Source organism: Tenrec ecaudatus, chromosome 1, assembly GCF_050624435.1.
Source record: "Tenrec ecaudatus isolate mTenEca1 chromosome 1, mTenEca1.hap1, whole genome shotgun sequence".
In the NCBI taxonomy this organism is placed as follows: Eukaryota; Metazoa; Chordata; class Mammalia; order Afrosoricida; family Tenrecidae; genus Tenrec; species Tenrec ecaudatus.
In genome coordinates this window covers 219405793-219428521 of record NC_134530.1, presented here as the reverse complement: position 1 = coordinate 219428521, position 22729 = coordinate 219405793, and the positions used below count along the sequence as shown (strand labels likewise).

At 53.1% G+C, this 22729-nt stretch overlaps 1 protein-coding gene across 8 annotated transcripts in view; it reads right to left on the bottom strand.

Annotated features, from left to right (window-relative positions):
* Positions 1–5261: 5261 nt before the first annotated feature.
* Positions 5262–22729, bottom strand: part of NAV1 (neuron navigator 1) — a 286217-nt gene continuing 268749 nt past the window's right edge. For all 8 annotated transcript variants that reach the window (XM_075528821.1, XM_075528818.1, XM_075528822.1 and 5 more), the window contains 14 exons: positions 18762–18883; positions 15580–15761; positions 15121–15313; positions 14854–15022; positions 14224–14321; positions 13933–14028; positions 13553–13712; positions 12692–12927; positions 11776–11930; positions 11571–11642; positions 10943–11139; positions 10361–10479; positions 9070–9267; positions 5262–6166 (listed from right to left, as the gene is read on the bottom strand). In XM_075528821.1, coding sequence (XP_075384936.1) covers positions 6071–6166; positions 9070–9267; positions 10361–10479; positions 10943–11139; positions 11571–11642; positions 11776–11930; positions 12692–12927; positions 13553–13712; positions 13933–14028; positions 14224–14321; positions 14854–15022; positions 15121–15313; positions 15580–15761; positions 18762–18883 — 2093 coding nt within the window. In that variant the 3' untranslated portion in view covers positions 5262–6070. The remainder of the gene's footprint in view (positions 6167–9069; positions 9268–10360; positions 10480–10942; positions 11140–11570; positions 11643–11775; positions 11931–12691; positions 12928–13552; positions 13713–13932; positions 14029–14223; positions 14322–14853; positions 15023–15120; positions 15314–15579; positions 15762–18761; positions 18884–22729) is intronic.

Here is a 22729-nt window from a genome sequence, read left to right as displayed (position 1 = left end):
CATGACCATCTGTGCCACTGAAGAGTCTGCACGGTGCAAGACTGCATGGTGCAGAGGGGGCAAACTCACTACCACCAAGCCAGCTCAACTCAGGGCCACACCGGAGGGGGCAGTTTAGTGTTTCTTTACACATTCCTTCCCCTGGCTCGCTGGTTTCCAGGGCTCAGGTGGTCTAGTGCTACCTTTGTCTCTTTGCCCTCAACCTCAAACGTCTGGTCTAGGGAAAAATTCCCAAACATGAAACAAAACCAATTCTCAACCTTCTTTGTCTGGGCCTCATCAGGGGGAATCTAAATTTGGGAAGCAGCTTCTGTCAGGTTTCCCTGCCCAGCCACACCCCCAAGGGGTGGTCGTGTCCCATGTACTGCCTTTGGGTGGTTCTGTGTACAGGACCTGATGTAGGCAGGGGATGAGCCCAAGGAGTTAAGGGCCCAGTACTGTCTCTTCATCATGCTAACCTCCCGTTTGCTGAGGAGAGCCTGGAGAAGCGGCCTGCCTGGGGTTACTGAACCCCGCTACTCTCCGCTGCCTGCCTAGTGGGAAGGAGAGTCGGGTGAGGTTCTCAGTCCCTGCAGTGCCTCTTACAGTGCAAATAAGAATGGGTGTTGCTATGACCCTGGGAGAACAAGTTGTCATGGAAATACAAATTAGATTTTTTATTTCTGTTTTCTTTGTTTCATTGTTACATAATCAGAAAAGGGTTCAGAGTAGACACATACAATCCAGCTGAAGAGCCAGCTGGAAGAGATCTCTGGCTGCTTCTGCCTGGTGAAGCCCCTTCGTGGGCCAGGTAGAAAGTTCACAGGCGTGAGATTCCTCACTGTCGGTTGTGTTCAACGAGGAAAGATGCGCTCTCCCGACTTCTGCCCACCCCCACCCACACACATATCTTTAATTTCTTTGTGGAAATAAGGTGAAAAACCAACACAAGCGTGAGAAAGGTGACTTTGGAATTATAAAGTCTGATTTGTCACCCAAACTAGACCCACAGCCACAGAGCCAATGCTGACCCATAGCGCCTGATATAGGGTTTCTGAGGCTATGAATCTGTATGGGAGCAGACAGCTTCATCTGTCTCCCTCAGAGCACCCAGTGGGCTTGAACTGTTGACTTCGAGGTTAGCACTCCAACGCCTAAGCCACAGCACCACCAGGGCTCCTTGAATTGTCACCTAAGACTTTCTTATTTTTGGTCTGAAAGCCCTTCTGGGTAGGACTCTGAGCAGTGGCTTTCCTGGCCACACAGAGCCGCAGTCCATGAAAGGCAGCTGAAATGCAGGTTCCTTGGTCCTATCCCCAGAATTTCTGCTTCAGCAAGCCTGAATCAGAACGCGTGCCCGATGTTGATGCTGCTGGTTTGGCACTACACTTTGAGAACGGCTACTTGACGGAATGAAAAGGGTGGGTAGGTGAAGGGACCGGGGTTCACTTGCCTCCATGACCATCTGTGCCACTGAAGAGTCTGCACGGTGCAATCATTAAGAATGATGGTCCAGACGCCAAGCGGAACTGACTTCGTCTACCGAGGCTTAATTTTCACTTGTTGGGCTCCCTCTAGCTTCCGAATTTTGATTGCTTCCTGGATTTAAGACTATCCCCCCCTTCCAGTTGATGGCCAACATTCCCAGGACCTGTGGTTGGCAACCTGTGGATGGCAGTGCTTGCTTGCCAGGGTGTGGCTGAGCAGAGGTACACACGGTCAGCCTGGGCAGAGGGAGCGCCAGGTGGGAAGCCTCATGAGTTCGTGCTGGCCAGGGTGGCTATATAAGGCTGATTGGATTACAGAGGGCAGTATTTTGAGCCTTCGGGAAGAATGCCCCTCAGGTCATAGTACTTCTGGGATCTTCAGTGGGACTGTGAACCAGTTACTACAGTCATCCTAAGAGTGTACTAGTCTTTCATTAGTACCTTCGTCGCCATTCATAAATCCTCTGCCAAGCACTTTTCTTCCCATTCCCGGGCTGGCTTGTCCTTTATGACAGCTGACTTAGGGCTCATTAAAGACAGAAAAGATGGAGGGGGAGGAGCTGCAGCCGGTGATCCCAGTTGCTTCAACGCCTGATCCCTGTGTTGAGTGTAGGACTTCCCCTCACAAAGAGACTCCTTAGGGTCTCATGTAGCTAGCTCCCTGGTCTGGTTTGCCAGACTGGGCCCCACTCTTCCCCCATTATTTGTCGGCAAATGCCACCGATTTCTGGGTTTCTGGCTACTGGGTCTCTTCTCAGGTGCTTTTGAGAACAGCATGCTATGGCTTCCCCTTTGCAACGCTTCGGAAGCAGGGCAGGAAATAGGGACGATCTGTTAGACCCCTGAAGGGGGTGACCCTCATCTGAGGGAGGGAGGAGTGAAAAGATGGGGAGCCAGGATTGGGAGTCTTGTAAAGCAAGAAAACCATTAGAAACAAACAGAAAAGTCACAAGTTTGCCTTACATTCTGAAGGAATATGGGTAGACGAATGGAAAGGTTTGTAATTCAAGACCCAAAGACAGCACACCACCCATAAGGACTTCACCACAGGGTCTCCCCATTGGATTTCTGGCACACTGTCTTCCCTGCCAGCCTCTGGCTTCCAGCTGTCAGACACAGGAACAAGACGTTGCTATCAAGACCCACAGAGAGCTAGGGATAAGCACCACAGAGCGGCTACAAAGTACAGAGTTTGAAAAATTAAAAAAACAAAAGAAGCCAACTCTACGAAGCCTCAGAAGAAACAGTAAACTCAGGGTGGGGTGGGGGGTGCAGAGAAGAGGAGCTACAAGCATCTTCCCACGCAGGTCCCACATCAGCCTCCAGGGACCTGGTGTTTTACGTTGAGTGCCGAGGCAGGGACTGAAAAACAAGTACATCGGACAAGACTGGTGGGTCGTCTTCATCCAGAACTGAGAGGGGCTCTGCTGCGGAACTGCTCCTGGGGTCGTGGGTCTCCCCGGAGGCGGGGATTGGGTCTGGACCGCACCACCTGCTGACTAGCTTTGGTGAGTTCTGCAGTGGGAGCTGGAGAGGAAGGGGCAGCACGATTCCCGGTGCGAGGCTGGAATCCTTGGAAGGTCTCTCGGTGTTGAGAATGCACCCTGCTTACAGGGGGTCTCAGTAGCCTCAACCAAGAAGCAAGGTGGTGGAGAATGCTGTGGATGTGCTTGTGCCTTCAATGCGAGGCCAGCAATGGGCTGGGGTTCAGGAGTCCTGCTTCGGAGAAGTCTGGTTGAGCATCCCAAGAGGTTATAGCACCAGGAAGAGGCTCCACCTTCTGCAGTTGCCATGCAACCACGAGTTCCTTTATGAGATGAGTGGTCCCCACAGGGAGGGGCCTCGTGGTGCAACTGTAAACAGGGTGCCAGGCTCCAGAGGGAGACCTGAGGCTACAGGGTCACCTTGCTACAAGCAAACACGCTTTGTGGAGAAAAGCAGCGGGAGGCCTGGGTTAAATGCAGCAGTCAACCGAGAGCAGAGGGTGGTGGGTCCAGGAGAGGAAAAAGGAAGTCACAGCATGAGAGGTCTCCAGAACCAACCTGCTAGGGATCCAAAGAGAATTCATGGTGGTACCCATGGTTACAAGAGATGAGAATTCCTTTGGAGGGCGGGCCTGAGGCAGTTGGAATAGAAGAGGTTCTCCCCTCTCCTTTTTCTCAAGTGGCCAGTAACATTCCTATCAGAAGGCACTGGCTGGGCAGCACCAGAAAACAGAGTGAAGGCCTCGATCATCAACCGGAGATGGCATTCCAAGGCAGGGCCTTGCCACGGGACTGGAGCTCAGGATAGGGCTGAGACAGGCACAGCTCCAAAGTAGGCCCCTCCAGCCTTCCCTTTCCTTCTACATTAGAACACCCAGTGCTGGGGCCTCCTCCTTCTGCACAGCGGAGACCTTAAGGCAGCGATTTCAGCACCATCCTTGGACAGACAGCCTCTTCCCACCATAATTTTACAGCTGAGTGGGTTTGGGGCAGGGGCCGGTCTTCACAGCTCTGGGAATTAGCAGCAGGTAGCAGGAAGAGTGGCCAGCACAGAGGACCCTGGCATCCCTGGGAGCTACCAGGCGAATACAGAAGCATTCCCGGGTGCATACAGATTGGGGCCAACTCGTAGACTTGAAATGAATGAAACTATTCCGATAGGAAGATTCAGATGTTATCTAGTCAGTGGCTACAGGGGACAGAGGTCCCAGAGCAATGTCTGTAGATTCCGACCAAAGTCTTCTGTTGCTTGGGCATGCGAAGAGTCACCTCTTAGGCCCAGGCTCATCACAAATCGCTGTTCTGCAAAGCTCTGCAATGTCAGCCTCACCAGCCAGCAATCTGGTTCCACAGGGCCTTGCAGCACTAGCAGCAAGTGCCCATTCTAGACCGGCAAGATTCCACGATCTCTCAGCCTCCAGTCTCAGTTGGCCCTAGATCTTGGTGTGGGACATTTAAGCCAAGGCAGCTTTCTCATGGGCTCCTTGGGTTTCTGCTCCATCTCTTGAATGATCTTGAAGGTGCAGATGATGGTGAAGGTCTCCATCACAAGGGTACGTGCACATGATGGAGGTTAACGTTTCCTCATGTGAACTCCTGGGCCCACGTTTTCTCTTTTCCCATCCAGCGACTGGTGCTCACTAAGTGCCTGCTGAATGAAGAAACGCGTCCTGTGGGACCTTCAGGGCAGTAGGAAAGGGGCAGTTTCTGCAGCAGGTGGAGATCCCTCCAGGTAGATATCAGTCACTCGGTTAATGTCCTTGAACCTTACATTCCAGTTGGTAAAGTATCTCGCATGGAGGTCCAGGCAAAGACAAGTAGTAAGGGCCAGTTAGGGAATTTGAACTCAGACAGGCAAAGTGGCTGCCAGGAGAACAAGGCGGTGAGGGACCAGATACTCCCCAGACAGAGGAGTATTCTCCAGTTCCTGACGTTCCTCAGCCTGTGGCAAAGCTCAGACAGGCCTCCTAGGGAGATGGGGCTAGCCCCTCTTGGGCCAAGGCTGGCAGTTGAGCTTCCAGGCAGAATGTGTGCTTTCTCACGGGGGAAGTCAATGGAGCTCACTTCTGAGGCAATGGTTCAGGTCTCACAGAAGCCAAGAGTGCCAAAGACAGTGAGTGGCATGCTCAGTGACTAGCGGGTGCCCATTCGATGGCAGCCAATTCTCCAAAGAAAGTGTCCTTGGGGAGTCCATCTAATCCCTGGAGAAACAACCCAACCACCTATGGACATGGGAGGAAATTAAAATCAAAACCAAATAGAAAGGGGGAAAATAATTCAGAGAAAGATAAAAGGAAAATAAATAAGCAAATAAGAAAAAAAATGTCGGGTTTATTGACTCTCATGCGTGTTAAATTAGAGGGTATGAAGGCAGAGCTAACAGTCTTTCTTTCAAGGCTGTAATGCTATTTCTTTTGTGGTTTGGCGACTCCTGGGCTTGGCAGCCGTCTTGCCAACGTGCCCTGTGCCATCCAGAGGGCAGGAGCAGGCAGCTCTCTCTACCTTGGCAACTGGTTCCTCTCTCTCCAGATTCATCTTTGCTTTTTTTTTTTTTAAACCTTTTACAGATTGATTTAAACATTATTTAAACCACATGCTTCTTTTGTTGGGGTTCCAGCCAGGCCTCTTGGGGAAGAGTGATTGGCAGTGGTGACGGGACTGGGAAGGGTCTGTGAGGAAATCTGAGACTCTTCTTGCCTCCCTCAGACTCCTCCACACAGGCCTGTCGCTCACAGTCGCTTCTGACAACCACGGAGGAATTGCTGCATGGTTTGTTGTTGTTATGTCTTTTCCACGGCTCTCTGGAATGCCTGGGAGTTTGTGAGACAGGAAACCGAGCAGAAAGACCCAGAATCATCATTTCCCCAAAGTCATGAGAGCAGGCCAACGGCTTGATCTAGAGGACGCATGTTCCCAAACGCCACCCCACCAGTCCTTATGAAGAAGTTCTCAAAGGTGCAGCACCAAGAACCTGAACCTCCTCGGACACCTCCTCCTCCCTCCTGCTCTCCTCCTGGGGCTGGAGAGCCAGTGCGTGGAGAGAGGAGGGGGGACAGGAGGAGCCAACGTGGCTGAGGCCAGCCCATTCTGCTGTCCTGGGTGGCAGGGCCAGCTGGACCCTCAGAGCGTTGCTTGCAGGTTGGGGTCCAGGATGGTTTCCCGATCCGGAGATTCAATGTAGTTGGCAGCTTCTTGGAGTTTCAGCAGCATGGCCATCTAAATGAGGGGGGAAAGATGCATTAATGGGAGGTGATTGATTAGCAGCATGGGTACCACAAAAAGGTCTGGCTGTGGATGTGATTCTTGGTTTGTAAGTAGTGAAGAGCCCAGAGAGGTTTGAGTTTGTGACAGTCACCTAATCTGGTGTCAGTTTAAGGATTCAGAGTGTAGGGGTGGTGAGATAGTTTATTGTGCCAGTCTGGCCGATACACACAAGTGGGATTAATTGAAGGGCGGAGAGATAAGTGGCTCAGTGAGCCTCGCCTTTCTTGTCTCTCGCTCTTTAATCATCGGACCAGTGTGCAGCTGCCTTGCTTGTTCTGTGCCTCAATTTAAAGGGCACACTACCTGTGGGACGCCTAGCCTGTGGACTGTGTCGCTGTAAGTTGAGGTCCCTTTAAGACCACACTGATGAAATGTACATCTCCAGAGCTGAGAACTGGCAGTTGGTGACCTGGCTGACAGTTAGTGACCTGCCTTGCTGTTTGCTACCTGTGCTGGGATAGCCTAGCCCTCTCTCTCTACAGAGGACTACCTGGCGGCCCTCAAGACTTGAAGGACTGCCAGTGTCTCACAATTCTCTCATGGGAGTGAGTCGCACTGAGCCATTTTACCACTTTATAATTTAACTGTTCATTTCTTGTTCTATCTATCTATCTATCTATCTATCTATCTATCTATCTATCTATCTATCTATCTATCTATCATTATCAGCAATCTGGTTTTATCTCTCTAGAGAACCCTGTCTAACACAGGTGGAGTCTAGGCTGTCAATCTAGAGATAGCCAATGAGACTTCTGTGCGGGCCTGGCCTTCTCCTAAGAATTCTGGGAAATCTGGTACTTCTTCCTTGGAGGTGGAAGACATTTCTCTCTCTCTCTGCCACTTCCTGGGAGATATTGCAGAAGAAAAGACACATGGACGCAACCAGACCTCAGAAGCTGGAGAAGCCACAGAGACCCCTGCCAACACTGAAAAGCTTACAACACCACTGGACCCAAAGACTTTCTACCCACTGACTTGTGATCGTCCTGCCTTTGGCTTCATTGCATGTGTTTCATGAGTCTGCAGAGGACTTTATAAATTGGTATCGGACATATGGGCTAATATCGGACTTATGGTCTTGAACTGGACTGGGTTGGGATGCTTTCTTAATGTACAATTGCTCTTGCGTGTAAACCTCTCCCGTAGACACATATGTGTGTTCAGTGATTTGTTTCTCTAGTCTACCCAGACTAACACAGGCTCGTTTGCAAGAAAGCAGAGGGGATTGCTTCAACTTGGTTGATGAGAGAGAGAGAGAGAGAGAGAGAGAGAGAGAGAGAGAAACAGATACTTGAAGGTGTCTCCTGCACACTCGGTGCCATGCTGTGAGGTGGGGACAAATACCAAAAAAGAACAAGACGGGTCCTGCCTTCGAAGGTGCTGACGGTCCGGAGAGGGCAGACATGCACATACGAGCTGATGAAACTGGGGCGACGTGAGCAATGCCAGCGGGATGACCCAGGGTGCCCTCTGCCAACGCGTTATCACCCAGAGATACGGTGCTGCTTTCAATGCTGCTCTCTCTCGCTCACTAACCCTGCTGGGTCTCACGGAGCCTGAACAACCTTGGTGTGCTCACCTCCTGGCCTCTTTACCTGCTTTTATGTTTTTTGGAATTCTTCAAGACTGGACTCTTTATTTTTCACTGTTATTTATGTAAACTTTTTATTGTGAATTGGATGAAGGCTTACAGAGGACGTCATCAACAGTGTTACAGTCCATGGTTCCTACAGATCTGTCCTACCCTGGAATCTGTCTCCTGAGGACAGATTCAGCTAAGTCAGTTTCGTGGCAAAAAAAAAAAAAAAGAAAGGCTGAGATGAGTGACAAGCTGGGGTGGTGATATCTGCATATACCTAAAGAGGATTGCTACTTAGAATCCATCAAATTTCCCCAGAATAGACAAATGATGGAAACAGGTTTTCGACAAGAGGAACTAGAATAGGACCAAGTAAAAATACAGACTGAAGCAGTGAAAAATAAAACAAAGACACTACTTCACACCGTCCAAAATGGCCCTGGGGAGGTAGGCATTTGCATACTGCGCTGGCAGGAGAGTCAATTGGTAAGACCATTTGGGAGGATCATCCGGCTGACCATATGATACATCACGTGCAGGCCTCCTTGCACTGTGCCAAGTCTACCTTTCAAGTAGGGCATTCTTCCAAGTCAGTCATAATGCATTTGGAATTTTTTTTAGCTTTCTTAAAATCATGTATCCTATGTTAAAAACAACAGCCCTTTTAATGGTCATGCAAATTTAAAAAACCCTTTTATCTCGAAAGGGTATTCACATTCATGCGACAGGCAAAGTCAGTACAGCATCACCCAGATTTACCTAACATGGAAGGTCCCTCCTTGCGGACCTCATCTACCCAAGGACGAAGTTCAGGGGGTTGGGAACAAAGGAGGGATGGAGACAGGGAACCCAGGGAGGAGGCGGGATGGGTGATGTCGCCTCGAGAGGTTGGCGATGCATGAGGTGAAACGGTCTATGTGAGTGGCTGAGTTCAACACTGATGAGCCGCTCTGGGACCTTTCATCCGAGCCACGATAAAAGGCTGGACTCCGTAACAGTGCAAAGCACAAACCAAGATTATGCTCCGTCGACATCTTCCCCAGTTCTTATGCCTACTGCTCGACTTCTTTTCTTACTGTCCCTGCCCTTTGCCTTGGTTGGCTGTATTCTCACGGGGCTTGAGCGACTGTCCCGCATGAGCTCCTTCTGACCCTGCGCTCTGCCCTCTCCGCCCTGCGGTGCTCCACTGCTGTCAGGACCCCACCAGGCTATGCACAGAGTATGAAGAGGCTGGTATTAAAGAGACTCTTGCCCACTCGTACACGCTTCTACTCACCAGGGGGTCTGAGTCCAGAGAACCTGGAGTGCTATCTTTGACTGTCCTGTCTTCCGGAGGGGAGGCCATGCTGTGGGGGCCCACAGTGGGTGGGGGCAGGTGGTACAGCTTTGACTGGTCCTGTTGGGCTGAAGGCCAGGGGAGAGTGTCCCGGACCCACTCCACGGGGTCCTCCCAGGCCGCTTTCTGTCCGTGGACCTGGAGGAGAGGAGAGGTGTGGTTACTGAGGGAGGAAGCCATCCTTTAGAGCGGTGGTTCTCAACCATCCTTGAATACAGTTCCTCTTGTTGTGGTGACCCCGTATGTGGGCTTATCTGCTTGTGGGCAGCCCCGCCTGGAGACAGATAGAGGAACAGTGTTTTGGTTCTAAAGACCATTGGAAATATGGTCTTAGGTACCCCTGTGACCCCTTGTTCGAACCCCCAAAGGAGTCTTGGCCCCCAGGTGAAGAACCGCTGCTTTAAAGGGACATCCATATAGTCGCTGATACCAAAACCAAACTCACTGCCACCGAGTCACTTCTGACCCGCAGGCACCCTTCAACAGGACAGGGTAGAACTGCCCCCATAGGTTTGTTTACTGGCGTAGAAAGACCTGTCTTTCTCCCATGGAGTAGCTGGTTTTAAACTGCCAACCTTGAGGTTTACAGCACAACACACAGCCACTATGCCACCAGGGTCTCCTCTGATGGCGCCCACACAACACTCTGCTCCTTGGGAATAAGCACACCTTCTAAATGGACAACCTTGAGGCTCTAATGGCAGCCCACAACAACGAAGTAAAACCCAAACCAAACTCACTGCTATCGAGGGGATGCGGACTCACAGCCGCCCTGCAGGACAAGGCAGACCTGTCCCTGTGAGTTTCCAAGACTGTAACCCTTTACTGGAATAGAAAGCCTCCTCTTTCTCCCGAGGAGCGGCTAGTGGTTTTGAACTACGGATCTTCCGGTGAGCGCCCAACGTGTAACCACTGTGCCACCGGAGGTCCTTAACGACAAAGACAGCAGTGGGGACTATAATAGGGTTTGTTTCTCAACACAATGGTTTTTCTATCTGCTCTGACCCCCAGAGAGGTACTCTTAAGAGTCAGAAGACCTTGGCCTGGAGAGAGGGGCTCACAGCTGTCGTCACTTAGCCGTGTGCTGAAAGGCTGCTGAGGGCAGGACAGCAGCTTCACCCATTCCGCCTGTTAGAATGGGAACCCTACAAATCCCTAGCCGCCCAGACCGAACAGTAAAGGCACGGTTTGACTTGAATCAGTTAGAATGGAGGCCGAGGGTGGGGCTCACCTTGATTCCGTCCTTGGCTCCTTCCTGGAGGTAGGGAATGATAGAGTTGTTCCACAGGTCTATGAACCAAGTCCGGAAGTCCTCAATGCCAATGGGGCAAGACAGAAAGAAGCAGGGGCCTAGGGGAACAGGAGGCCATGAGAAAGCTGCACACCTCCCCGCCTTCATCTGCTTCTTGGCCCCCAGGCAGGGGGTATGATAGCCAAAGGGTGAAAGGAACTTTGTGTCACACCCTCATCAAGATGGTTTTCAAGGCAAGGGGGTGCCGGACTGCCTGGCTGGCAATGTCGCACGTGAAGTGACGCTTTCACCAAGTGGACGGGAGACCAGGGACAGGGCGGGGAGACTCAATCTCCTTCCCCTCGTTCATTACGGGGAGAAATGACAGAGAGGCGCTGGCTTCTGGAAGCCTGCAGCGACTGACCCAGCGCAGGGTGCTCACAGCATCGGCAGGGTTTGTTCCAGGAGCTACGTGGCCACAAGGCGCTCGGCTCATTTACATGCTGAGGACTCCAGCGAGGCAGGGGGCATCCCGCCAGCCAGGACAGCGGGAAAGGGGAGCCGCCCCCTGACCCCAAGTACCAATGAGGAAGTCTGAGGTGCTGTGCTTCTCGAGGAAGGTGTGCAGGTGATACCACAGCTTGGGGACCCAGTCCAGCACCCGAAGCAGCTCCTCCTTGTTGGCATTGATGTCGCTGTCTGACTCTACCAGCTTCCTCCGCAGGTAGCGCACCAGGAAGCCATTGGCCGGCTCCACGTTGTTGGAGAAGGTCAGCATCCTGCGCCGGGGGTGGAGGGTAAGGTCAGGGCACAGCCCCTGCCAGCCCGCGCCCTCCTCCTGCCTGCCACTAAAGCCCACCTGGTTGCTTCGCGCCGGCTGGGGGGGGGGGGGTCACTGGACTCAGGGCGGCAGCCCTGGGCAGACAAGGACTGAGTCCCAAGTCAGGGACACTCACCAGAACCTTGATCAGGAGATGCAAGGGCAGAACATCCCTATCGGGTTTGCTTGTAGGTCCCCCTGTCTGAAGGTCCTTCACACGTTCTAGCTGACACAGCAGTACACCCAACTTCTCTTCCCAGCCTAGAAGGCTCCGGCTAGTCCTCTTCCCTTCGACCCTCATCAACCGCCCTCTGGCCAAAGGCCTGGGTTTAATGAGGCTACAGGCCCTTTGCTAGGGTTGGAAGATGCATGCCGAGTCAGCCTCCTTACCTGAAGCTCAAGTGCAAGCCATGGTTGGGTGTCATTTTGACGGGCTGATTGGTGGTACCTATAATATAAGGGCTGTCGGGGAAAGGGAGAAGAGACTCGCTTAGATTGGTCTTTCGTGGCCACAAAACAACGCAGAGCTCAGAGACCTGGGCCGTGCTAGGTGTCCCTCCTCCCACTGCCACGAGATTGTCCCGGACCTTCTCACCATTTGTGATACTTGCAGGTGAGGGCCCCATTGACCAGCTCACTGATGGAGCCTGCTTCGCTCAGGTCGTCCAATAGGATCACCAGGGGGACGTCCCCGATTCCCGTTTCCCGGTCGATCTGGTTGGCCAGGTTGGAGAGATACAGCTGCAGGTCCTGGGACGAAAGGGCGTGAGGTCAGCGCTCAGCAGCAGGGGGAAGAAATGTCTGGCAGAAGCTCTGCTGAGTATTCTGGACAGCCCCCGGGGCTCTGGCTCATGTTGGATGACCTCGGACATGTGACTGTGGGACCGCCAAAGGTCCTGCCACTGTCTTCTTCAACAGCAGCCCCCACATCTTCCATCGGGTGACACTTGGAGTCTACTCTCTGATGTCACAGGCTGTTTCCTAAATGGCTTTCCACTGAGTGGGCGCCCCACACTGCCAGGCATGGAAGCCCCCGCCCTACCACTGAGGACAGAGAGGCGAGACGTGGACTGACTGCAAAGCGTTAGGGGCTGCCCCAAAGGCCCCAGGGTTTGGTCGGGGCGACTGGAGCATGGAGCACTGGACTCTCAGGGCTTCTTCCCAGAAAGTCCAAGGTAACGGCAGACCACGCGGGAAAGAAAAGCGGAGGGGAGGGATGCGATCGGCAGGCTGAGCTGCCAGCAAGGGAGAAGCGAGGAGGCGGTCATGTGATGAGCATCTCATGGAAGGGAAAGGAGGCTCGCAGGAAAGGGATGGTCCGGAGAAAGGTGTGGGGGGCAACAGTGGGGAGACACTGGGCCCGGGAGAAGGAAGCCCAGAAACGAGGCCCAACAGGGAGTGGAGGAAGAGGATCCCTGGGGAAGTGGGGGGAAGAAGCAAACATCTGTTCGGGACAGGTCTCGGGGGAGGCCGGGCCTGAAGACCAGCAGGGATGCTTGGAAGGCAGCTACCTTACACGACTGCTGGTGCATGTTGAAGGTGCTGACGATGCCCTCGGTGGCCTCGCGGCCGGAGCGCTCCACTAGGTACTCGGCCAGCCGGTTGGTCAGGTAGGTCTTGCCCGTGCCGCTGGGGCCGGAGAGGACGAGGCGCCGGTGCTTGAGCAGGAGGCTGATGTAGTGCTGCATCATCGGCTTGGGGATCAGCGTCTCAAACACGAGGCTGTCCACGCATTTCTCCTTCAGACCTGCACCCAGCCCAGGAGAACAGGGAACCCCACAGGGATTTTGTTCTTCATCGAACAGCCCGCTGACCAAACGCAGGGCCACTTGCCCGATGATCCCGCACGAACTGCCCCCAATCCCTTCTTTCGAAAACTCCCGTTTGGTGGTGAGGGACACACCCCAGAATAGAGGTCAGTGGGCTATGGCCAAAAGCCCAGCCTTGGCCCAAAAGGAAAGCTGTCCCTGGGGACGGAAGATAGGACTGGGTCACACTCATCGTTTTTCGTCTCTTATTACGCAGACACCCAAACCCAACTTATTGTCACGGAGTCAACGGTGATTTGTAAGCCGCCCTGCAGGGCAGGGGAGAGCCCACCCCCCTCCCCCCGCGGGTTTCCATGAACGTCGCTTATTACTGGAGTAGAAAGCCTCATCTATCTCCCATAGAGCGGCTGGTGGTTTCGAACTGCTGACCTTGCAGTTAGCAGCCCACTCATAACCTACTCCGCCACCAGGGCTCCCTCTACTTCAGCACAGTGACCTCTGCATTGTCGCTTCTCGGTCATCCTTGTGGAAGGAACCGATGGTGACTGATCTGGTGCCTCCGCCCTGCATCCCATACCGCCTTATCCCGAGACAGACACGGACCTTTGAGGCAGACAGATATGTTGTTGACACCTCGGCGGCAGGGAGGCATCTCAGGGGGCTCAGCGTCCAACACCCGCTTCACGTGACTGATGCTATAGCCGTGGATGGACTCGGTGCTCAGTCCCAAGGTGGAGGACGGGTCCATCTTAGAAACATAGTCCTGGCAGAAGAAAGGGGGCCATGCATGAGAGGGCAAGCACCCAGGTGAAAGAACCACAAGGAAGGAGGGGCATTGGAAGAGGGGAACAAAAGGGGAGAACATTCGCTTCTCCTCTTTAGCACTGACCCACAAAGTACCCAAAGGTTCCCCACAAAATCCCCGTGCTGAGATGGCTCATTAGCCCAGGAGAGGACAGCACTGTTCGTGCGGGACCCTTTACCTGGAACACTTGGAACACCGCTTCATCCAGCATCTTCCAGTCCACTTTTCCACTGACCTTGCTACACCCCAGGAAGAATTCCTGCTGTTTCAGGTCCTGTAAAGCCGAGGCAGAGGTGTGTGAACCTCCAGGTGGGTGATTCCCAAGGAAAAGGGAATACTAACAGCTCCCAGAAGCTGAGGCCTCTGGTTGGGGGGGAATGTGTACACAGATTCTAGGTTTTCTTAGACGGAAAAATAAAAAGGCAGGTTGTGTTTATTCCTAAACTAGACCCTCCTGGAAGTTCCTTACCCCTTTGATGATGTGCTGGGGGGGCATCCTCACCACCACCCGAAGAGTCACTTCCTCCTTTGGGCCACAGGTACTGATCCCATCCATGGGGGACAGATCTGTGGGGGTGGAGGAGGGTGATCGGTTGGGGGTGGGGGGGAGACACACTCTCCGCCTTTCTTTCCTACACCTTCCAGTCGTCATCCTTTCCAAACGGGTGTTCATTCACCACAAAGAAACAAGCAAACGCCAAGCTCCCTGCCACCGAGTCGGTGGCACCCTGCAGGCCAGGGTAGAAGTGCCCCTATGAGTTTCCAAAACGGTCACTCTTTATGGGAGCCGAAAGCCTCGTCTTTCTCCTGCAGAGCAGCTGGTGGTTTGGAACTGCCGCCCTTGCAGACAGCAGCCCACGGGGGAGCCACAAAGACACCAGTGCCCCCAGCACACACACAAAAAAGGTGACATAAAGCTGAGTCATTAAGCTCGAAGGCTCTACAGACCCTTTTCTCACGACAGTGGCTACCTGTCTGATTTAGACACTGTCGCCTCCTGGCCGCAAGGAAAATGCCCCGGAGCAAGTGGAACAGTGCAGACGTGACCGGAGTCTTGCCCTTCTCCCCACCCTCTGGCTCCTTCTCCCAAAGCTGTTACCTGTGTCTGCGAGGCTTGGGCTGAAGGAACGGGTGAGCGCGAGGCCCAGGGAGCAGCGAGGGGAGGACAAAGCAGATGACCCAGGGGCCTGCCCTGGAGCGGAGCCTGATGAGGGGCCCGGCGCTACCTTCAGCCGGTCGTTTTCCGCTTTCAGCAGGTCTACCTCCAACTACGGCAAGAACAGACCAGAGCAGGGCGGCAGGGTGAGCCAGACCGACCGTCGGCTGGGGTCCTCCCTTGCCAGCCCGCCCTCTCCCAGATGCCGACCTGCATGTTGTGCATGGTTTCTCGAAGCTGGTCCAGTTGATGGGCAGAGTTGAGGGCTTCCAAGCGGATGTCTGTAAGCTTCATTTCTTTCTCCCATAGCTCAGAACGCAGCTCCGACACCTCCTTCTTCTCTGGCTCCTCTTCCTCGTTGGCATGGAACATCCTTGTGTGGGGAACCGAGTTAGCGGGGGCCCTGCAAGAGCGGGAGAGTCGAGCTAGGCCACACAGATAAACACCAGAGGCTGCAGCCACATGGAGATTTGTGATTGGTAGTTGGTTCCTCCTGTTCATAGACAGTCGGCCAGTAATGAGGAGAGAGAGCCCTCTCTGGACCTCAGTGCCCGGGGAGAGGTCTCCAGTGGGCTATCGCTTGTGCAGGGTGGGATGGGCTCACGGCCTACTCTGGCAGTCGTTAGCACTGGCACCAGGCTGAGTGGCAGGGCGTTGGCGAGCACTTACTCGGTGGTGTCAGTGCCCGAGGACTTGATGGAGGGCGAGGCGGTCTCTGTGGAACCGTGCTGTAGTTTGGGGGAGGAGGGGGCGGAGGAGTCGGGGGTGGCAATCTCCTCAATATCCGAGTAGGAAGAAGCTGACTTGGGTCCCTTTTTGATACTGAAGGCTTTGTTGAAGGAACTTCGCAGCTAGAAGAGAACAGATTGGGGAGACAGAGAGAGGTGAGGGGCCAGGGGAGGGCAGGGTTCTGGAGGCAGGGGGTTGCTGGCTGTCAGGAAGCCTCTCTCGCTAAGGCGTCACTTGAATCACAGAAGAGGTGCCTAGGAAGCCGGGATGGCCTTTCTCCTCGGCTCTTCTCTGTCCCACGGGAACTGCGCCTCCGAGAGGGACAGAGAGAAGACCCGGCCCAGCCTTCCAACCCCACTCTAGCAGACTGCTCCATCGCCTCACTCTCTCAGCCTCCTTGGACCAGGGCGTATCAGCTCGGTCGCTGCTGATCTACCTGCTCAGCCCAGAGGCGAACGGTACAGTTCTGTGGAAACAAACAGGACCACGTTTCTCTTGGTGGTGCAGTGGTTAAGTGCTTAGCTACCAACCAGGAGGCTGGTGGTTCGAGCCCACAAGCGGCTCTGTGGGGGAACGATGTGGCAGGCTCTCCATCGGCAAATATGACGGCCTTGGGGACCCTAGGGGGCATACCCACTTCGTCTTGTAAGGTCTCTATGAGTTGGGATGGACTCGGTGGCAACAGATTTGGGTTTTGGTGCTCAGCCCACACAGAACAATCAGTCCTGGAGCTTTCCACTAACTCCAATGTCCTAGGATCAGGAGCATTCCCAGCATGACCGTAGAGCACCAGGATTGTCATCATTTGCTCACAGCTTTCCTTTACTGGGGCTCAGGAATTCGGGCGGTGAGCCGGAGATGCAGGGTCCTGTCCCACACCCATTCCCATGCATCCGCACGGCATGCACACACACGGGGACACAGACACGGAACGGCAGCCAGAGACAGAGAGGAAAGGAGGGGTCAAAGGCTACAGGGCACAAGGGCAAACTCACTCTAGGGCAGTGAGCCGAAGGGAACGTTTGGTGCCTTCCTAAGGGTGACTGTGCGCACGCAGGATGGCGGGCTGCTGGTTGGTGTGTGTTGTCTCTACCGTGCGTCGGGGTGAGGACGTGAGGGACGTGTGTGCACTAGCTGGCTACCGGGGACACATTACTGCTGCTTACAGCTTGAAAATATCCGCCGGCTTCGATCAAGAAGATCCTACATGAGAATCATGTTGTATGCGCAGTTTAGTATTCCCCAAACACTAACCGTGGCGGGAGGGAGGTGGGTGTTAGGAAGCTAAGGTTTCCCTTTTACCAAAGGAATGCGGGAAACAAAGCCGAGTGCAGAGGGAAACGGGGCCTTTTACTGGGGGTCAGGGGGCACTTCTCAGAACTTCAAACCGTACGAATGTGCACGTTAGAAAATGCAGACTTTCGAAGCGTCTCAATGAACTCAGCGATCTGTGGGACACACACATCAGGAGATGCTAAATGACAGATTCAAGTTTAAATCATCCTGTGGCTTTTTTGGCCCTTCAGCTCTCTGCTCCTCCCTACCTGGTGGACATGCCCGCTAAAACAGTCTTCCCCTGGCCTGTGATCCGGCGGCACCTAGGAGAAGCAGCTCAGCGCTCGTCTCTCAACCTGCCACACGCCGGCTGTAGTTGAACTTTGACCTGGCTCAAGTTTTCCCTGCCGACTCGAGAGCTGAGATTCTAAGATTTTGTTTCTCAGAACCTTCACACCACGCAGCACAATGTGGACGCAGAGTTAGCATGGACCTCAGGTGCCCGGCTTCAAAGGAAATCCTGGGTCTACCTGCTGTCAGCCAACTTAAGACTACACACTAATCCTTGAAATGTCTTAGGAAACTCCATGGGTGCTCTGAGGGCTTCTAGGCTTGGGGGTGACCCGAGGATGCTGTAGACTGGCTCCTCCTCCTAGAGCTGAATCCTCAGGTGAGGCCGGACCCTGACTGGCGTCAAGAAATTGTGGTCAAGAGGATGCTCCTCCGGCCAGTCTCTCCCGCTCTGGGCTTCTAGGTGTGATGTGATCAACAGGAAGGAAGGTCATTTGGGGGGGCAGGGATTTGCCGGCTCTTATAAGGGGCCTCTACTGTAACCAGAGGAAGACAGAAGGGGACAGATTTCAATTTTGTTTGACTTTCCCATTTGGCCCCCTGCCAGACCACTCCTGTGTCCTCACGTGGGGCAGCCGTGGATGGACCATGCAGAGGGCACGGGTAGGGACTCTGGGGGATGGCCGCTACGGTTAGTGTGGCGAGTGGTCATTCTTCTTTCATAAGTGGGCAGGCGTTTGCGCTGAAAACAGGGAAGGCATGGCAAAGGGAAAGAGAAAACAGGGTAGAGGAGCCGGGTCTCTTACCTCATAGACCTGGAAAAAAATAGGGATTGGAAGTCAGCATTTTGAAGAGGAGGGAAAAAGAAAGAGAAGCAACACTTAAATCACTCATCTCACACAGCGGTTCCCGATCGTTCTGCACGCCACAAAGGTCTGCGGCCCGCCTCACCGGACAAGGGCGAGAGGGGCAGAGGTTTGGGTGGGGGCGGGGGCGCAGCAAAACCAGGTGAGAGTGTTTCTGAACAGTCTCGATTTAAGAAAGGTCACCAAACTGTTTAGGGTTGTCCAGGGGTGGAGGTGGGAGTGGAATAAAAAAAAAAAGACAAAAACCATCTCTGGTCACACCAGAGATTTGGGGTAAATCTGAGACGGGACCTCCAGGGCCATGCAGAGTGAAAGCGTTTTCTTCTAAGTAGGAGGAGCGTCTGCTTCTACACTCTCTCCATCGTACAGAAGGGAGTAGGGGGCCAGTTGTGGAGGGGGACCGCTTTAGGATTTCTCTCCCTCAGAGATTTCCTGTTTCCTTCTGCTGCCAGATACACGGGAGCTCACCAGTCTGAAGCACTCAAGGAGGGACGAGCTAGTGGTAGGACGGTTGGGGGAATGGTCTTGGGACAAGTAGGAAGTGACTGGCGGAACAGGCGCAGCGAGGAGACCTTGATCTTAGCAGACACCAGTGAAGGGGATGGGAATGCATAGGGGCTGATTCCGTCGGCAGAGGTGGACGTGGTCCACCAAACCCCCAGATGGTGCCTGCTCCAAACCTCGACCTACCCAACTCTTCTTCTTCTTCTTCTTCGCATCAGCCTCCTTGCCGCTGCCCACGCTGGAGTGGCTGGTGATGCTGTTGAGGCTGGAGATGCTGTCGGAGGAGTTCTGTCTCTTGATCCGAAGCTCTAGGGGCCAGGGGCGAGTGGGAAGAACACAGAGCAGATTGGAAGAAGACCGAAGACCGGAGGCACTTGATGCAGGTTGACTGCGGAAGCAAAGGGGTGGGGAGCCTGCCAACGATTCACTTTAGGGATCGTTTGTTCAATGAGTCTTTCCTGAGCGCTCGCTATGGTTCACAGTAGAAAGGTTAAGGGTTAAAAAAGAAAGCGGACATGATCCCTATTCACCGGAAACCCTCAGTCTAGTAGGATAACCGGCGGCCTAAAGTCAGGCACGCGGTTTGAACAGGTCTGAGAGGGGCTTAACGGAAAGCGGGCCCTCTACAGCCTGATGGAGACAGCGGTCTACGATTCTTCATGGTTTCCCTGGCATCGCTTGGCTGCATAACGGCTTCAGGGCCAAGTATCATTAGCCACACGCCCCATTCCTCGGGTCTCTTTGAAGGTTTGTGAGGGAAGGAGAAAATGGCCCACTGTTTTTTTAAACGGCAGGGAGGGGACGCCATATTTGGATCTTGAAAGAGAAGTCCTTCCAATGGAAACATTCGGGAATGTGTTTAGGGATGGGGAGAAAGCACTGGCAAAGGGCGTGCAGACATTGCAGGGAAGCAGTCTGGCTTTGGAGAACCGCAGGCGTCGGGAAGGGAAGCTATGCACCATGGGGGGTGGGGCAGCAAGAGGGCAGGTAGATAGAGGCTGTGCGGAAGGCCAGATCACAGGCAGCCGGAAATGCCGATGAACCATGGTCTGTTTTCAGCACACCGAGGAGCCTTCTAACATTACTCACAGTAGCAAAAAACCAGTACAAGGTGGTGCCAGGCCCTTACAGTGAGATAGGACCCAGCCGTCAAGGACAAGGGCGAGTCTGAGAGGCAGCTCCCCCTCTAAGTGAGGTGAGGCAGTCATCTGGGGAGAAGCAGTGCATGACCTTGCTTGTGTAAGAATAGACACGAAACCAGGGGCCTCAGCAAGCTCACAGAAACATGTCATCAAAGAGTATAGGAATAAAACAGAGAGGGGGATGTTTTCCATCAGCTTTTTGCAGTCGTGCACCCCCCCCCCGACTCACCCTATTCTGTCCTACAGGGTTGCTGTGAATTGGAACTGACTCAGTGGCAGAGAGTTATTCAACATTATACTAGAAATTCCAGCCACGGCAATAAGACAAGAAAAAGATATTGGGGGTGGGGAGGGCCTTCAAAAAGTTCGTGGGAGATTGGAATGAAAAGATAAGGAAATTTCTCCATGAACTTTTGGAAGTCCCCGTACACAGAGCCCGATGCTCACTGGTGGCTGCTAGGGATGGCTGGGTGGGGGGAGGGCGAATCGCTCTCTAGGTGGCAGATGCTTTTCGGCGATGGGCACAGCACGGAATGTGGGTGTACGCTTGACCACAGTAGACAATGCCACTCAACAGAGGAAGAGTCTTGTGCTCAAGAAGGCACGTGTCATTTGGCAACACCCCCCAATTGTACCCCAAACAGAGTCGCTGGCCACCCACATGAGAAGGCTTCAAGGAGTGTGTGGGCAACGTCCGTCACCCTGTTTCTACAAACTTTTAGAAGCCCCCTCTTTGTGGACTGGTCACATTCTGTACAGATCACCAGGTTCGTGCTTGGAGCGAACAGAATTTAGCCCAAGATGCCACCATAGATCTCAGCTGCGGGTTTCAGGCGTGAAAGAGACAGGGACGCCTGCGTCTCAGAGAAGAAGTTGGTCTGCTGCTGGGTTCGTGGCCTGCATCAGCCACGGCCTCGGCTAGACCGAGACCAGGAGGACCCGATGGTCCTTGAGCCCCATGACTATGGGCCTTTCTGATCAGGCCAGAACACATAGACCTGGAGAGACAGGGGAGCCACAAGGAGCAGGATGCAGAATTCGCTTAAACATATGGACTCATTGGACCCGTCGGGACAAGAGGACTCTCTGAGACTACTGGGCTGAGACACTCTCTAAGCCCTGAACTGAAATGACCCCAAGGGCACCTTTTGGCAAAATCACCAACTTGCCCACAAAAGAAAGGCTGTTACCGTGGGTGCTCCACGAAGACCAAAAGGCCCACTAGGATTCTGGAGCCACGGTCAGACATAGGGAAACCAGGGTCCTGGAAACGGACCAGTGAGAATGCAAGTGAAGAGCCCAGTGCCCACTGCGAAAAAACCACCAATACCACCAACAGTTTCAGTGCATAAATTGCCAAAGGGGAACCTCGTGTGCTATGGGCACTCTCACCAAGACCAACTAAAACATTTCCCCAAATGAAACGTGTCATAGGTAATGGACAGCAAGGCTTTAGAAGCCAGGACATCGTGTGATCCCATTTTTAGGAGCCTTGTACTTTGAAATAATTACGGTCACGGGAAGTTACAGAGACGTGGACAGGAAGAGGTCTGTGCACCTTTCCCTGGTCTCCTGCGACGTCAACATCGTGGCTGATTATAGCACAATGTCAAGGAGATCCCCCACCCCACCCCCACGCAATAGAGTTAATTAACAATGAGCAGCAGAGATGGAAGGAAACTAGACAGATGCAAGGGACGGGTCGGGGGCTACAGGCAATTCTTCTAGAAATAAGAGCTATTAAGTGAGGGGATTTGAGTGGTTATTTTTATTGTCTGACTCCTTTCAGGACCAGAAATGGATGTTTAAATCTAATCCTCCCTGCATACTTGGGGAAAACGTAAGACCCCGGGATCTGGTGTTGGAACTGCCGCTGCTCAGAAAGCATGTGGAAACCCCTCCATTCACTTTTAGCACTGGGTTTATGAGCCCGACGGACATCAAGCTATTTGAAATGATGTGGGAGCCTTTTAGGACGAGTTAACTCTGGGAGCGGGAGTAGGGGAGGGTTGAGGACAGGGAGGGGCTCTTGTATTTTACCACATCCCCCTGTCTAGTGCATATCTGGGTCAGCACACTTTTGCTGAAAAGGCACAGATCGTAAATCGTTTCCATCCTGGGGCTTTACCATCTCAGTTAGAAACTCCTTGACTCATCGCAGGAGGGCAAAAGAACTCATAAAACCCTCTCAATGCCCCAGTCGATTGTGACTCAGCGATCCTATGGGACAGGGTAGAACAGTCCCTGTGGGTCTCCCGGGACTGTTAACTCTTTATGGGAATGGAAAGTCTCGTCTTTTGCCCACGGAGAAGCTGGAGGTGTTTGAACTGCCGACCTCTGCTATGTGAATAAGTGCACATGGCGGTGTCCTAATAGGTCTTACAGTGACAGTTGGTGGGGCATCTTGGCACAAGGCTGTACTCTTCCAACCCCCAAGTTTACATTTTCCCCAGAGCATGTATAGCTTTTACGATAATATTGAATTGAAAATCGTCGCAATAAACACGGAAGTGCAGGGTGGCAAGATAAACATGCATTGCCCCATCCCTTATCCAGTGTTTTTAATCAGTTGCGAGTCTATAAAAGAAAGGTCCTGTAGTACTTTTAAGAGCAGAGGCTACATTGCAGCATCAGTCCACAGAAAGTTAAATATTGTGCCACTTCCATGATTACCTACTTTAAGATAAAGCCAGGCATTGCTGCTTTCAGCACCAGATTCCTGAACTGCTTCCAGAAAACACTAGAAACCCCGTTGAGCCTGGATCAGCATGAACAGATAGTGTAGTTATCGGCCTGTCTGCTGTTGTCTTTTTGTTGGACAGCTCCCAGCAAATGACAGGATTCATGTACTCAATAAATACACTTCACCTACAGCGACTGAAGAGCAAGGTATGCTTGGGAAACTAGAAATGGCTGGACCTTCCAGAATCTATCATTCTGAAAAAGCTAGTAGTTTTCTCTGATCTTCGTCAATTAAACACACCTTAAAGGCTAGAGATTTTGAGCAAGTGA